This window comes from Ovis aries, chromosome 26 (genome assembly GCF_016772045.2).
Source record: "Ovis aries strain OAR_USU_Benz2616 breed Rambouillet chromosome 26, ARS-UI_Ramb_v3.0, whole genome shotgun sequence".
Classification (NCBI taxonomy): Eukaryota; Metazoa; Chordata; class Mammalia; order Artiodactyla; family Bovidae; genus Ovis; species Ovis aries.
The window spans coordinates 2,498,773-2,515,569 of record NC_056079.1 but is presented as its reverse complement, the minus strand read 5'-3'; the positions used below and the strand labels follow the sequence as shown (position 1 = coordinate 2,515,569).

The window sequence follows — 16,797 nt, the reverse complement described above, 5'->3', positions numbered from 1 at the left end:
AAATGTCAACTGCAGAGGGAGCCTTGGGAACAGTCGAAGGAGAGGCAGGTAACAAGAGTGAAAGAGGGAGCCGGTTGAAGAGTGTTCCCCACCTCACAGCCCAGGATTTTGTTGTGAAAACAATTGGAAGACACTGAATTGTTTCTGTCAGGGAAGTGACATCATCTGACTTATTTTTCAAACAGATCAACTAGGTTGTTGAGTAGAGACCCACTTGGACAGGAACAGGAGAATTGGCATCCTCACAGGAGAAGTGATTGTCACAGGAGTCATCAGTTTAGTTCTCTGGCTCAGAGGAGTCAGCAATGCTGATGGATGTAGAGTTGGGTCAAGCTCAAAATAAGGCCCTCGGGTTTGGCCTTGAAAGTGTATTTGATCTGAGTACTTTTTGCGAAGATGTGGTGACTAAAAATACTGACTTCTCCATGGGGTCCATCCATCCCACTCATAGTTAGATTTCTGAAAGTACATCCAGTTATTTTCAAGTGAGGAGTAATAGAGAAAGCAAGAGAAGGCAATGGCACCCCACTCCAGTATTCTTGCCTGGAAAATCCCATGGTTGGAGGAGCCTGGTAGGCTGCAGTCTATGGGGTAACGAAGAGTTGGACACAACTGAGCGGCTTCACTTTTACTCTTTATTTTCATGCATTGGAGAAGGAAATGGCAACCGATGCCAGTGTTCTTGCCTGGAGAATCCCAGGGATGGGGGAGCCTGATGGGCTGCCATCTATGGGGTCGCACAGAGTCGGACACGACTGAAGCGACTTAGCAGCAGCAGCAGCAGAAGTGACTTAGCAGCCACAAATAGAGAAAGCAAATAGATTTGTATGGTTATTTTTTATCAATGCTCAAAACATTTGATTTTTATTGAATCTTGTGACTTTATGAGTAAAGACTATTTGAAAGTGTGGAGCTAATAAACTTTGCAAATGAAAGTCGTGTAGACCTTTGTAAGTACTTTTTGCTCAGTTGTGGATTACTTGCTGTTGGCATTGCTGATTTTCTTATCTGAGTCTTTTGCAAATGTACCTCTCATTTATAGCAGGATTTTTCCTCTCAATTTGGTGGTTTAGTTGCTTCAGTCGTGTCTGACACTTGTGACCCCATGGACTCTAGCTCCCCAAGCTCCTCTGTCCATTGGATTTCCCAGGCAAGAATACTGGAATGGGTTGCCATTTCCATCTCCATTATTCCTCATAATCCTCAATAATTGCAATACAGGGTTGCACACAAACGTATGGGGGAAAAGAAAACTGATTGAGATATTTGCAGTTGAAGACTACATTTTTATGACAATGGCAAAGAGCTTGATTAACAATAGGAAGCAACCCTCCAAAATTCTCCAAGCCAGCCTTCAACAGTATGTGAACCATGAGCTGGATTTAGAAAAGGCAGAGGAACCAGAGATCAAATTGCCAACATCTGTTGGATCATAGAAAAAGTTCCAGAAAAACATCAACTTCTGCTTTATTGATTATGTCAAAGCCTTTGACTGTGTAGATCACAACAAACTGTGGAAAGTTCTTCATGAGATGGGAATACCAGACTACTTTACCTGCCTCCTGAGAAATCTATACACAGGTCAAGAAGAAACAGTTAGAACTGGACATGGAACAACAGACTAGTTCAATATCAGGAAAGGAGTACGTCAAGGCTGCATATTGTTACCCTGCTTATTTAACTTATATGCAGAGTACATCATGTGAAATGCTGGGCTGGATGAATGAAGCACAAGTAGGAATCAAGATTGCCAGGAGAAATATTAAGAACCTCAGATACGCAGATGACACCACCCTTAGGGCAGAAAGTGAAGAAGAACTGATGAGCCTCTTGATGAAAGTGAAAGAGGAGAGTGAAAAAGCTAGCTTAAAACTCAACATTCAAAAAACGAAGATCATGGCATCTGCTACCATAACACCATGCCAGATAGATGGAGAAACAATGTAAACAGTGACAGACTTTACTTTCCTGGGCTCCAAAGTCACTGCAGATGGTTACTGAAGCCATGAAATGAAAAAAACACTTGTTCCCTGGAAAAAAAGCTATGACCAACCTAGAAAGCATATTAAAAAGCAGAGACATTACTTTGCCAACAAAGGTCCATCTAGTCAAAGCTATGGTTTTTCCAGTAGTCATGTATGCATGTGAGAGTTAGACCATAAAGATAGCTGAGTGCCAAAGAATCGATGCTTTTGAATTGTGGTATTGGAGAAGACTCTTGAGAGTCCTTTGGACTGCAAGCAGATCAAGCCAGTCAGTCCTAAAGGAAATCAGTCCTGAGTATTCATTGGAAGAACTGATGCTGACGCTGAGACTCCAATACTTTGGCCACCTGATGCAAAGAACTGATTCATTGGAAAAGACTCTGATGCTGGAAAAGATTGAAGGCAGGAGGAAAAGGGGATGACAGAGGATGAGATGGCTGGAAGGCATCACTGACTTGTTGGACAGGAGTTTGAGAATCTCCAGGTGTGCTGCAGTCCATGAGGTCACAAAGAGTTGGACATGACTGAGTGAACTCAAACTCACAACCCTCATTATGATTTTATAGATCATTTACTGTCTGAGTGTGTTCACTTTTATTAAATACTATATTGTTTAGGTGAACTGAGTTTACGAATATTATGGACAGGCAAAATTGTTGAGTCGCAGTGGGTTTCTGAGTCCACATATAGTAAAATGACATGAAAGTATTCATCAGGTTTTGAAGTGGTTTTGTCTGTACGCATTTAGAGTCTCTATGCCTTAACAATGGGTGAGTGTAGAGAGTATTTGTTCTTACAGAGAACATATTGCAGAAGAGTCACGCATGCAAAAAACTATGACTTAATTGATAAATTGTGGTCGCTTGAAAATTATGAGTATTCCATTTTTCTAACCATTACTTTGGTTTCAGGGTCTCCTTACTAGCTTAAAATTCATGACATTATTCTATCAAATTCATCCTTTGGATGTTAAAACTTGAAAGAATTCTCTATTCTACAGCCAGTCTCGCAAATTTTTCATGGTAACTAAGGAAGAAATGGAATAAGTAATGACTAGTGGCTCTGTGACTTAGCCAGCCAGCAGCTAATCATTTATGAGAGCCTTAGTCCTATCAGACTTTTGATCAAGGCAGTAGACTCAGGGGAGTGGACGCCAGTCACATAAGTGGATGAAGTGAGTGATGAGAAAAGTTTCAAGTGTCAAGAAGCAACGCAGTTTTGGAAGGTGAAATGAGACAGGGCTATTTCCCACTGCCTACACTATTGAATTTCCTATATCAGTGTTGTCTATTCTTTATGTGCCATGTAATAAATGAAAATGAAGCAAAATTTCCTTTCCTGGAGGGTTTTCACTACATTTCACCATGGGATTATGCAGTACTTCATAACAGCTATGGAATCAGCAAGAACACATTGTTTCAAAAATCCTAATTTGAGCATCTATTTATCATTTCATTTTTAAATGTCACTTCCTCTAAACCTTGACATTCTCATGAACTGTAGCCATGATTTTCTTCAGGTTTTACTATCTTTGCCTTTTTAAACACAATGCCTCACTGTACTCTTGATTTCACCTCTTTTGGATATATACCCAGAAGTGGGGTTGCTGGACCATGCATTAATTATATTTCAGTTTTCTGAGAAAGCTCCATACTGTTTTTAATAATTGCTACAACATTTTCTGTTGTCATTGACAGTACACAAGGGGTCTAGTTTCTTTACAACTTGCCAGCACTTGTGTTTTCCTTTTATTTTGTTAACAGTCATCCTAATGAGTGTGAGATGATATCTCATTGTGGTTTAAGTTTGCATTATTCCAATAATTATTGATGTTGAACATCTTTTCATATGCTTGTTATGCACACTTGTATTTTTGGATAATTGTTCAAGTCTTTTGTTCATTTTTTAAAATGAGGATTTTTTGTTGTTTAGTTGTAGAAGTTCCTTGCATGCTCTGGATATCAATCATTATTAGATATATGGTTTGCAAACATTTTCTCTCAATGCATAGGTTGACCCTTGCCCTATTGATTGTTTCTTTTGATACACAGAAGTTTTTCAGTTTGATGTAATCCCATTTGTCTCTTTTTTAAATATAAATTTATTTATTTTCATTGGAGGTTAATTACTTTACAATATTGTATTGGTTTTGCCATACATCAACATGAATCCACCACATGAAACTGGAGCCTATTATGCAGAGTGAAGTAAGCCAGAAAGAAAAACACCAATACAGTATACTAATGCTTATATATTTTTGATATCAATTCTTTGTCAGCTGCTTCATTTGCTATTCAGTTCAGTTGCTCAGTCGTGTCCGACTCTTTGGAACCCCATGAATCGCAGCACACCAGGCCTCCCTGTCCATCACCAACTCCTGGAGTTCACTCAGACTCACGTCCATCGAGTCCGTGATGCTATCCAGCCATCTCATCCTCTGTCCTCCCCTTCTCCTCCTGCCCCTAATCCCTCCCAGCATCAGAGTCTTTTCCAATGAGTCAACTCTTCACATGAGGTGGCCAAAGTACTGAGTTTCAGCTTCAGCATCATTCCCTCCAAAGAAATCCCGGGGCTGATCTCTTTTAGAATGGACTGGTTGGATCTCCTTGCAGTCCAAGGGACTCTCAAGAGTCTTCTCCAACACCACAGTTCAAAAGCATCAATTCTTCGATGCTCAGCTTTCTTCACAGTCCAACTCTCACATCCATGCATGACCACTGGAAAAACCATAGCCTTGACTAGAGGTAACTTAGTCGGCAAAGTAATGTCTCTGCTTTTGAATATGCTATCTAGGTTGGTCATAACTTTTCTTCCAAGGAGTAAGCGTCTTTTAATTTTATGGCTGCAGTCACAGTTTCTCCCATTCTGAAGGCTGTCTTTTCGCCTTGCTTATAGTTTCCTTTGTTCTGCAAAAGCTTTTAAGTTTAATTAGGTCCCATTTGTTTAGTTTTGCTTTTATTTCCATTACTCTGGGAGGTGGGTCATTGGTGGCTCAGAGGTTAAAGCATCTGCCTGCAATGCAGGAGACCTGGGTTTGATCCCTGGGTCGGGAAGATCCCCTGGAGAAGGAAATGGCAACTCACTCCAGTATTCTTGCCTAGAGAATCCCATGGGCGGAGGAGACTGGTGAGCTACAGTTCACGGGGTTGCAAAGAGTCGGACACAACTGAGCGACTTCATTTTCACTTGGGAGGATGGTCATAGAGGATCCTGATGTGATTTATGTCAGAGTGTTTCGCCCATGTTTTCCTCTAGGAGTTTTATAGTTTCTGGTCTTACGTTTAGATCTTTAATCCATTTTGAGTTTATTTTTGTGTGTGGTGTTAGACAGTGTTCTAGTCTCATTCTTTTACAAGTGGTTGACCAATTTTCCCACCACCACTTGTTAAAGAGATTTTCTTTTCTCCATTGTATATTCTTGCCTCCTTTGTCAAAGATAAGGTGTCCATAGGTGTGTGGATTTATCTCTGGGCGTTCTATTTGTTCCATTGATCTATATTTCTGTCTTTGTGCCAGTACCATACTGTCTTGATGACTGTGGCTTTGTAGTAGAGCCTGAAGTCAGGCAGGTGATTCCTCCAGTTCCATTCTTCTTTCTCAAGATTGCTTTGGCTATTCGAGGTGTTTTGTATTTCCATACAAATTGTGAAATTATTTGTTCTAGTTCCGTGAAAAATACCATTGGTATCTTGATAGGGATTGCATTGAATCTATAGATTGCTTTGAGTAGTATACTCATTGATTCTTCTGATCCATGAACATGGTATATTTCTCCATCTATTTGTGTCCTCTTTGATTTCTTTCATCAGTGTTTTATAGTTTTCTATATACAGGTCTTTTGTTTCTTTAGGTAGATTTATTCCTAAGTGCTTTATTCTTTTCATCTCAATGGTGAATGGAATTGTTTTCCTAATTTATCCTTCTGTTTTCTCATTGTTAGTGTATAGGAATGCAAGGGGTTTCTGTGTGCTAATTTTGTATCCTGAGACTCTGCTATATTCATTAATTAGTGCTAATAATTTTTTGGCATCTTTAGGGTTTTCTATGTAGAGGATCATGCCATCTGCAAACAGTGAGAGTTTTACTTCTTTTCCAATCTGGATTCCTTTTATTTTGAACGTTGAGTTTTTAAACACCTTTTTCACTCTTCTCTTTCACTTTCATCAAGAGACTCTTTAGTTCTTCCTCACTTTCTGACATAAGGATTGGGTCCTCTGCATATCTGAGGTTACTGATATTTCTCCTGGAAATCTTGATTCCAACAAGCATCAATGTTAAATGTTCCTTAGAGTTAATTTGTCTGATATTCTAAGCTGAATTCCAATATTTTATGATGCAATTAAAACATACTAAGTTGTTGTTTTCTTTAAATGAGAAAGAGATAGACTGAATATAAAATATTTGTTCTCATATTTTTCCCGAAGGATAGAATTCCAAGATTCACAGTTAAAGTTTTTCAAAAATACTGCTAAATATGCTTGAAAAACAAAAAGCAAAGGAGCCATATCATAGGTGTTTGCATCTAGGAAGCAGTTTCTTTAAAGATCTTTTAAAATGTGTATACATTAGAACTGGTGTGTTTTATGCTAAATGTGGGAGGAAAGAAATTTATTCTTTCAAGAAATGCTAGATTCAATACATGATAAAAATGAAAGCAATATTTACGATTTAGCTCATAGCTGATTGGAAGTTAAAGTTTTCTTGATAAACAAGAGAAAGTTAACATCTTTGTTCATTTCTACAGGAGAAGAGCAACAGAGAAACACTGTTTTGCTATTTGAATAATGAGAACACTGTTTATTCTACATGGCTTCTAAGTATGTGTCTTGCATTTTCATAGCCGTGGGTCTCGCGGCTTGCCAAGAGCCAGCCCTTCCCAGTAACAGCATCAAAACTGGAGACCGATACATGGTGAATGATGTGCTGTCCTTCCAGTGCGAGCCTGGGTACACACTGCAGGTATTTCATTTGGTTGTTGAAGTTCTTAATAATGGATTCAGCATGGTGACCCTCCGTCAGCTCCCTTAAGATAAAGCCCAAGATGTGCACACAGAGACCTAACTTAGTTTCTCACTCAGTTTGTGAATCAGAGCTCTTGAATTAACTGTGCATACAGATAAATTCAGTGATGATGTGGAAATAGCTTCTGAATGATAAAAGATCCTTTCAAGTTTGAGTATATTCTTTACATAATAATTTTATTTCAAAATGAAACATGCAGTCTCCCAGTAACTATACAGATAAAATTCTAAGAGACAAAGTATGACACAGTCTAGTTAATAGTACCATCCCAGCAACCCAATTACTGGACCGACTCTGAGTCTTGTGCTGGTCCTACGTTGCAAGCTGTTCTTATGATTTAGTTCAGTAAATCATCAAGGGTCCATTTGTGTGTCAGGTAAATATGGGGCTCAAATGATAGACTGAAACAATTTTTGAGAAACATTAAGCAGATTTCTAATAATCTTTTATTGGTTTTTCTATTAAAAGTTTTTTATATTGAAGTTTTAACAAATATTTTATAAATCAGTGTATAGCAACATTAGTCATTTTCCAGTTATTTATTTTTCTGAGTTAACCACAAATACTATATTCCCCATATAGTTTATCTCTGTCCTTTAGCATAATTCATGTATAATTCTTACCAACAGTGGACACTGCAGTTGAAACAAGTGTATTTTTTTCCAAAGTCCAATAGAAATATTTAAGCCTACTTATGTTTCTGTGTTTCAGTTAATTCAAGTAAAAGAGTACTTTCTGCTGTTTGCTTATTATAACACTGAAGCTGATAGTATTTCAAGAGCATTATTTTTAGTCATATTCTGTAACCGACTTAAATAAAGCCTGGGTAATCATCAGAAAGAAGTCTCAGTGACACAGCAGTGAAATGACAGTGTAGTATGTGATTGCATTTCTGCGTGTGTGCTGGAGTAAATCTTTTGCGGAACTGAGACAAGTCAGAGCAGCAACGGCAGTCGCGGGAAGCTGATGGCCTGCCTGTTGAGTGCTTCATGTACAAACCTGCCTCATGATGCAGACACTGGGGGCTCATCTTTGATGAGGAGGGGGAAATGAGCCAGGCCCCGGGGGGAATCAGCGGCAGAGGAGCTGGCAGATCCACAGGGGCCATGTGCAGAAGTCAGCCCGGGTTCTCAGTCTGAGAAAATATCAGCAAAATGCCTGATACTTCAGTAAATGAAAGCCAGCATTGCTATTATTTTAAGTAAATATCAAGATACATAGACACCTTCACCAAAACAGCCTACCACCTGCCTGTATAGATCTTGGTGGGTATTATAGTACTACTTTGGCTCTGGAGAAAGGTGGGCAGACGCTTGAAAAGTAGGACAGTTACTGAAAAAGCTTTGCTGAAAGGCCTGCCATGGAAGCAAGTTTGTAACCAAGCACATGAAGGCAGTGGTAACTGATTGTTTAAGATAGTAATTTCCCATTTCATGTGTTACAATAAAAAGAAATATGAGTCACAGCCCAAGGGTTTCATTTAGAGGAACACCTCACTCTATAGTGACAAGCCTTTTTATTAATATGCCTTTGGTTGGTTGTTGTTGTTTTTTTTTTCCCCTTCATAAATTTACGTAAACCGTGTAAATACCATGTTGCCTCCATTTCTCCAGATCCCACGGGCTGTCACTTGGTCTTCCTTACTTGTGTTCACCTTCTTTCTACACTTTTATGATGACACTTTGCAGTTACTGCCAGCATCCTTTTATGAGGAAGACTTGTCCAGCCCTCAGAGAAGAAACTAGAAAGGGTTATTTAGTAAAGACATTTCTTATAATGAATTGTTTAATGTGCTACTTAAAGATAAAGGCTTGCAGGCACATGTCTGTGGAGCCCAGGCAGGCCAGTTTTCAAATGAAAACTAAGATTTTTTTCCTTTCCCTTCATAACAGCGTCAAGCATTGAGTCTACAAGCTGTGACTTTCTCTCACTCACATGAGTTAAAAAGGATTCCAGACTTTTCAAAAAATTGCTAACAATTGGGAATTTTGCTAACACACTAGTATATTTGGACTGGCAGTATGCATAAATTACAGTATTCATGAAAAGCACTGTTCCTTGTATGATTTATGTACAAATGTCTATAAATGCATCTGCCTAGTGTGATTCAGGCTAAAACTGCAGAGACGGGATGCATCAAATATCAATCCTGGATATCTGCAGGATTAGTGATTTCCTTTTCTCTAAACCTGTTTCGCTTTTCTTTTAAAAGATGACAAAAAGAAAATTCCCATTTAGGCTAATAAATAAATACACAAATTCCTGTCTTATTTTGGATCCAGTATAAACATTTTAGCTAGAATAACTAATATGAAATATCTTTGTTGAAATCAATAACAGAATGTGCCCTAGGTTGGTAATATATAACTATTTTATTGGTAGTCTTCCATAAATGTCTCAAAAGGCTTTCATACATTATGTTTGTCCAAAATTCTGGAATAAATTTGTTAAAGATAATGTAAGATCAGAGAATGAGAAGACACAGAGCATGAAATTTGGCAGGAAGAGCATTGTCCTGAGTGTCTTCTTTAAGTATAAATGTGCTCTTCCGGTACTGTAGCAACTTTTAAGAATGTTAGGAAATAGGAGTACAATGAGTTCTGTGGCAGACAAATCGAGTGTGAAATCTTCCTAAGCTTGGGGAATCGGTTTCTCATTGATAACAGCCTTAGTGCAAATTCTTGTTTGATGCGTTCCCAACATGGCTGGGATTATTTAACATGAGTTAAAGATATGTTTGTCATCTGCCTCTGTGCCAATTGTTTGGCAAATGGAAATTCACAAGGTTAGCACAGGTGTCACTAAGCCCATCAAGTCACAGTGAGGAGAAAGTAAACACGAATAGTCTGTACACAGAGATGCCCATTCACCACCTTCTCTTTCATCATAAAAGAAATGTTAACCCAACGCACTGAGAATTTAACCCACTGCTGTTTGATTTTTTAAAGAGGAAGAACAGGACACATTTTTAGAAGGTTGAAAACTTCATATATTTAAAGGCTAAAGAGATCCTGAGCAATGAGGATTAATTTCATTGCAGAAGCATTAATTTGACAGCTTGTGAGGCTGATAATAAAATGACTATTAAGTCTGCCTTTTTCTCCAACAAAGGCGGAATGACCCAATTTTTTGCTGAAGCATAAAGATTGTGTGAGTTGTTTGTGAACCATAGGCAACCATGAAAGTTATGCAGATTACTTTGCATAAGCAGATTACTTACCGCTAACATTTCACCCTTCAACACCTAATATTTCCTAATCATTTGACCAAAAGGAATAACATTTGATGAATTTTTTTAAAAAAAGACTTACTTTGGTCAATTCAGTTCAGCATGTTAAGCATTAGGAAAACATCTTGGCAGAAATACAGACCATTGAAATGCACAAGATTTTTATTTTAGTGACAAGAAGTACAGTGATTATGGATACTTTTTTTTCTATTTTGATTCCGAATATGAGATTCATTAATACACATTAGTAGAATAGATTTCATGGGTTTGATATTTTTTATATTTGTAATTAAATCAAAAGGGAAAACCAAGGAGAATGCAGATATTCTTGCAAACACTGAAGCCTTCAGTACTCCATGTTCAGCTAGTGAGTTTTGTTCCATCTTTTCTTGAGCAGGGCCGTTCCCACATCTCCTGTATGCCGGGGACCGTGCGGCGTTGGAACTACCCGTCTCCCCTCTGCATTGGTACGGACACGCCTTCTGTCCCTGTGTCACTGTGCATATTCTCAATAATGTAATGGTGATCTTGTTGAACTCCTTTTGGGCTTCAAAGATGAACTTTTAAATTCCCTTCAAACATATGTTACAAGATAACTTAATAATGCAGTAGAGGTGTAACTGAGATTGGACATCTTCTCCCCCTGGATGTGGGTGCCCAGCATCCCTGGACCAACCAACGGGGATTAGATGCAAGATTGCTAGCTCCAGGCACTAAAGACACACCACATGCATGTCAGAAGCCAGTGGATCAATGCATGAGAAGGAATGAACATATCTGGTCTGAGAGTCTGAGAAGGGTTCTGCTTATGCCATTAGCCTCAGGAAACTCTCTTCTCCAGAAACAGGATTGAGAAGTGCCAATAAATGGTATGAAGTTGGAAGGACAGTATTTCATATCAAAAAGTATTTGATATAAAGGCAGCTGCTCTTGTGGAGGGGCTCATTAGGACTGGAACTCAGGCATAGAACATCCATCTCCCTACTTATTTTTAAATGAAGAACTTTCCCTTAGACTTGGGGATTCAAATATTTTTTTTTTTTTTTTTTTTTTGTGTGCATTTCCATGAGTTTTTTTTTTTTTTTTAAACTTTTAAAATCTTTAATTCTTACATGCATTCCCAAACATGAACCCCCCTCCCACCTCCCTCCCCATAACATCTTTCTGGGTCATCCCCATGCACCAGCCCCAAGCATGCTGCATCCTGCGTCAGACATAGACTGGCGATTCAATTCACATGATAGTATACATGTTAGAATGTCATTCTCCCAAATCATCCCACCCTCTCCCTCTCCCTCTGAGTCCAAAAGTCCGTTATACACATCTGTGTCTCTTTCCCTGTCTTGCATAGAGGGTCGTCATTGCCATCTTCCTAAATTCCATATATATGTGTTAGTATACTGTATTGGTGTTTTTCTTTCTGGCTTACTTCACTCTGTATAATCGGCTCCAGTTTCATCCATCTCATCAGAACTGATTCAAATGAATTCTTTTTAACGGCTGAGTAATACTCCATTGTGTATATGTACCACAGCTTTCTTATCCATTCATCTGCTGATGGACATCTAGGTTGTTTCCATGTCCTGGCTATTATAAACAGTGCTGCGATGAACATTGGGGTACATGTGTCTCTTTCAATTCTGGTTTCCTCGGTGTGTATGCCCAGAAGTGGGATTGCTGGGTCATAAGGTAGATCTATTTGCAATTTTTAAGGAATCTCCACACTGTTTTCCATAGTGGCTGTACTAGTTTGCATTCCCACCAACAGTGTAGGAGGGTTCCCTTTTCTCCACACCCTCTCCAGCATTTATTGCTTGCAGATTTTTGGATCGCAGCCATTCTGACTGGTGTGAAGTGGTACCTCATTGTGGTTTTGATTTGCATTTCTCTAATAATGAGTGATGTTGAGCATCTTTTCATGTGTTTGTTAGCCATCCGTATGTCTTCTTTGGAGAAATATCTATTTAGTTCTTTGGCCCATTTTTTGATTGGGTCGTTTATTTTTCTGGAGTTGAGCTGCAGAAGTTGCTTGTATATTTTTGAGATTAGTTGTTTGTCAGTTGCTTCATTTGCTATTATTTTCTCCCATTCAGAAGGCTGTCTTTTCACCTTGCTTATAGTTTCCTTTGTTGTGCAGAAGCTTTTAATTTTAATTAGATCCCATTTGTTTATTTTTGCTTTTATTTCCAGAATTCTGGGAGGTGGATCATAGAGGATCCTGCTGTGATTTATGTCTGAGAGTGTTTTAAGCTTTGAAATGAAATCAACTCACAGTGGATGTTCAATCAAATGATGTGCCATTGCTGGCACTCTGTGTTATGTGAGGAGATATTTTATTCAAATAGCTCACCTATATTAGCCAAATAAAATTAATTGTTTTTTATTTTGCATGTTTCATATGTTGTTGGTGTTTAGTCACTAAGTCATGTCCGACTCTTTGCAGCCCCATGGACGTAGCCTAGCAGGCTCCTCTGTCCATGGGATTTCCCAGGAGAGAATACTGTGGGTTGCTGTGCCCTCCTCCTTGTGCTTGCTGCATTGGCAAGTGGGTTCTTTACCACTAGCACCACCTGGGAAGCTCAGAGCCTACCCGACATTAACTATTTTAAGCATCATGACAAGTCCCAGGATGGCCAAGTTGTTGGTCAGGGCCCTACACTGAGTTGGCATTCCCTGTACCATGGGGTCCCTCAGACAGGGCATGGCCTATACCCTGGAACAAAAATTCCATATATTCTCACCAGAAAATAAGGAATCTGCATAAAATAAGACACATAAAACCAGTTAAAACTCAAGATCCCTTGCTCACTTATAAACACTTTGTCCTTTAGCGATAGCATTTTACCAGCAACTCTTTGAATACACTATTTAACAATAAGGAAGGGTCTGGCAGAGAGGGAGTTTCTCCAGCAGGACACTGGAAGTCAGGCCACCAACTGCTGGTGGACAGTGAACCTGGGGAGGAGACTGAAACTTGAGGGTAGAGCTGAAGGAACATGATGGTATCACTAGACGAATATAAAATAAGAGCGGCCCGTTGATGGGGTTTTTTAAATATCACAAAAGAAAAAAGGATTGATGCATGGCTTTGGGGGTTGTGTTTGTACACTCATCCAGTGGTTCTTGTGTTTTGAGATGAACAAAGGCACGATCACATGCTATGGTTACTAAGGACTCAAGGAATTAGGTTGTCACTGTGTGCCTACAGGAGTTGCACTCGTATCAGGCTCTTTCTCTCTCCCGGGATAAACATCATGGTCCTGATTTAAAGATGTGGTTCTTGACGATCAGTTCCATCATTTAGGCACTGGGTCGGCTGCTCCTGCAAGACAGTCTCAGTCCTCAATGAAGATATACACAGATGTTTTCATATTTTATAATTTCCAATCTTTTTTCTCTTTTTGGAAAAACCATGCTCAAAATCAAAATGGCAAAAATGTCACACATTTCACAGTTGTTTTGGTATTTCCATCATTGATGTTGTTTGTGCTTGGACCAGCATGTTTAACCTCAGTGCAGGTTCTAAGAGTACTGGGGGGGGTTGAGGGAACATCACTGCCAAATGCAGGCAGGCTCGCTGCTCAGACCCACCAGTGTCTGCAACAGCACCCACAGACGTGTGGGTAAAAGCAGGCCAGAGCCTTTATTCTCAAACACGTGGTGTCTCCCCCAAAGAATTAACCTGACAAGTTATTTTCTAGATAAAAACAAAGTTAATGTTCATCACTTTGCTGGAATTTTTCACTCATCCACAAACATACATTTAAAATTTTTTTTAAAAACTTAACATTTTTATCTTGCACACCATTGACACCAGACTAGGGTTCCCTAGCTTGAACAATTACCATATTCATTAGACTTTTTATAAGATGTTTAGGTTTTTCCTCATATCAAATTTACCCAAAACAGATAAAGTCTTTCTACCTCTGTCATTAAAAAAAAAAAAAATCTTGAAGGTCTCTGAAATCAGCCTCCTGAAATTATTTTGCCTAGTAAGAGCATTGTTAGAATATGAGTAGAGCCTTTTCCTGTGGCTTCCTTGAAAGAAACAACATCATTTGCGTGATTGGTTTGAAATACAAGAAATCACCATTTTAATAGATCAGAAATGGTCAAGTCCAAGTATTAGAACTTCATCTGCTTCAACCTATATTATTTGGCATATGAGTTATAAAGTCAGTTATGTTTCTTTACTGTCAAACCTCAGCATTAACAGTGTAAAACGTGCATAACCACGGTAAGTCCAGGGATGAGAATGTACAGTCACACCCGTATTCACAGTGTGAGATTTCTTGCAGAAAAAGTCGTCTCAGTTAGCTGCATTACAAAGCTGGGAAGAATTCTGAAGGTAGCATATCCAGGTTAAAACTTGGAATCTAGCAGTAGGATTGCTGGGTCATAAGGCAGTTCTATTTGCAATTTTTTAAGGAATCTCCACACTGTTCTCCGTAGTGGCTGTACTAGTTTGCATTCCCACCAACAGTGTAAGAGGGTTCCCTTTCTCCACACCCTCTCCAGCATTTATTGTTTGCAGACTTTTGGATCGCAGCCATTCTGACTGGTGTGAAGTGGTACCTCATTGTGGTCTTGATTTCTCTAATAATGAGTGATGTTGAGCATCTTTTCATGTGTTTGTTAGCCATCCATATGTCTTCTTTGAAGAAATGTCTATTTAGTTCTTTGGCCCAGTTTTTGATTGGGTCATTTATTTTTCTGGAATTGAGCTGCATAAGTTGCTTGTATATTTGCTGCTGCAGGAAGATCCCACTGGCTGCAGGGCAACTAATTCCGTGCACCACAGCTCCTGAGCCCACGCTCTAGAGCTGCACCTGCTGAAGCCTGCACACCCTAGGGCCTGTGCTTTGCAATAAGAGAAGCTACCACAATGAGAAGCCCATGCACTGCAATGAAGAGTAGCCCCCACCCCTTGCTACAGCTAGGGAAAGCCCACATGCCACAACTAAGACTCAGTGCAATCAAAAATTAAATAAATAAAATAAATCTTAAAGCAAACAAATAAACTTGGATTCGAGAACCAGACAGAGCTGAAATAAAATTTTGGTTGTGCTGTTTGCCGGGTGTGTACCCTTAGACAAATTCCTTAATCTCATGCTTGGTTTCCTTGTCGGTAAAGTGGGATGATAATAATACCCACCCTTTAGGGTTGTGATGAGAATCAAGCAGTGAACTGTGTTTATCTCAGCCCATAGGTAAGCACATGGCTAATGATCAGTAAGTAGTAACCGGTACAAGCACTCCGAACCTGGAAGACAATGGGATCCTGACTAAAATGTGTAAGCTTGACCAAGCTGTACTGAGAGCCTCTGTGGACCAGAAGGAGACCTGCCTTTATTCTTAATCAGTGAATGCGCAGCAGGGAGAACTAGACCCAGAAGTAGCTAAAGGGCATCCCATTTATGTATGTGCTGAAGCTAGGGGCAAATCCATTTCTGAAGACTTGCTTCTGGGCAGCACACTTACATGGGGATGGGGGGAGTGAATTGTCCTAGAAAACCATGGCTCCTGGGCACTCACTGCACTTGTCGTTCTAACAGCGACCTGCGGGGGCACCTTGAGCAGCATGGGGGGAGTGGTCTTGAGCCCCGGGTTCCCCGGCACCTACCCCAACAACCTGGACTGCACCTGGAAGATCTCCCTGCCCATAGGCTATGGTGAGTGATGACGTTTTTTAATTCCTCAAGATTCAACTTTTTAATATATTCCTAGGAAAGAATTAGACTTAGTAAAAAACGAGCCTTATTCTGTTGACCTAACTGTGTCTTTAATTGAATGTGGCTAACAGATTTAAATAAAGCATTGGTAGAATAACTTTGAGAACAGAAAGTGATTTGAAAAGTCAATTTGGCCATACACGTCTTTTAAATTGGCAGAATGATGATACAATAGTCACATGAAGTGAAAAATGTAGCATCCCTAATTCAATCACCAGCCTCTTTATTCATAATACCACCTTCAATAATCTATCACTGGAAGTCAATAATGGTAGTGGTTTCTTTTAAATAATTATTAAAGTGTTTTGGGGGTTATGATTCATTTTACTATTATCATATAACTTTTTGTCATTATTCCTTACATTGATTTAGGTTTATGAAAATTACCTAAATGATAAAAATCACATTTAGTTGTGAACTTCCAGGTTAACTACCTTAAATAATTCATAATTTTAATTGTTATATACACTAAAATCCCATTCTGGCCTGCTTCAGAAATGCAGTCTTTGTGAAATTTTAATTCTCTGTCATGCCTTTCCTCATCTGCCACATGATTTCCTTATATTTTAGTTCATTAACTTGGATTTTCCCCACCTGCAATTGTCCTAAAAGTACACACTGTGATGAGGGTGCCAGATTAGATACTCGGGGAATGTCCCAGAATGTCCATAGTAATTGAGTACTTATGCACTAAATAAATGTTAGCTGAATGCTGGGTGAGCAGAAGCATAAGTGGAAATCATTGCCCTGGAAGGAGGTTATATATTTTAATTAAGTTTTCAAAGCTCTTGCTTTAAGAGTCTGTTCCAGGAGGAGGAAGGGGTTGGGG

The 16,797-nt window shown here is 39.2% G+C and overlaps 1 protein-coding gene across 1 annotated transcript in view; it reads left to right on the top strand.

The window, feature by feature from the left end:
* The window catches only part of CSMD1 (CUB and Sushi multiple domains 1), a 2,070,567-nt gene that overhangs the window by 1,856,789 nt on the left and 196,981 nt on the right, over positions 1 to 16,797 (top strand). The window contains exons 38-40 of the mRNA XM_042241416.1: positions 6,826 to 6,944; positions 10,634 to 10,703; positions 15,792 to 15,908. Of these exons, the coding sequence (XP_042097350.1) occupies positions 6,826 to 6,944; positions 10,634 to 10,703; positions 15,792 to 15,908 (306 nt within the window). The remainder of the gene's footprint in view (positions 1 to 6,825; positions 6,945 to 10,633; positions 10,704 to 15,791; positions 15,909 to 16,797) is intronic.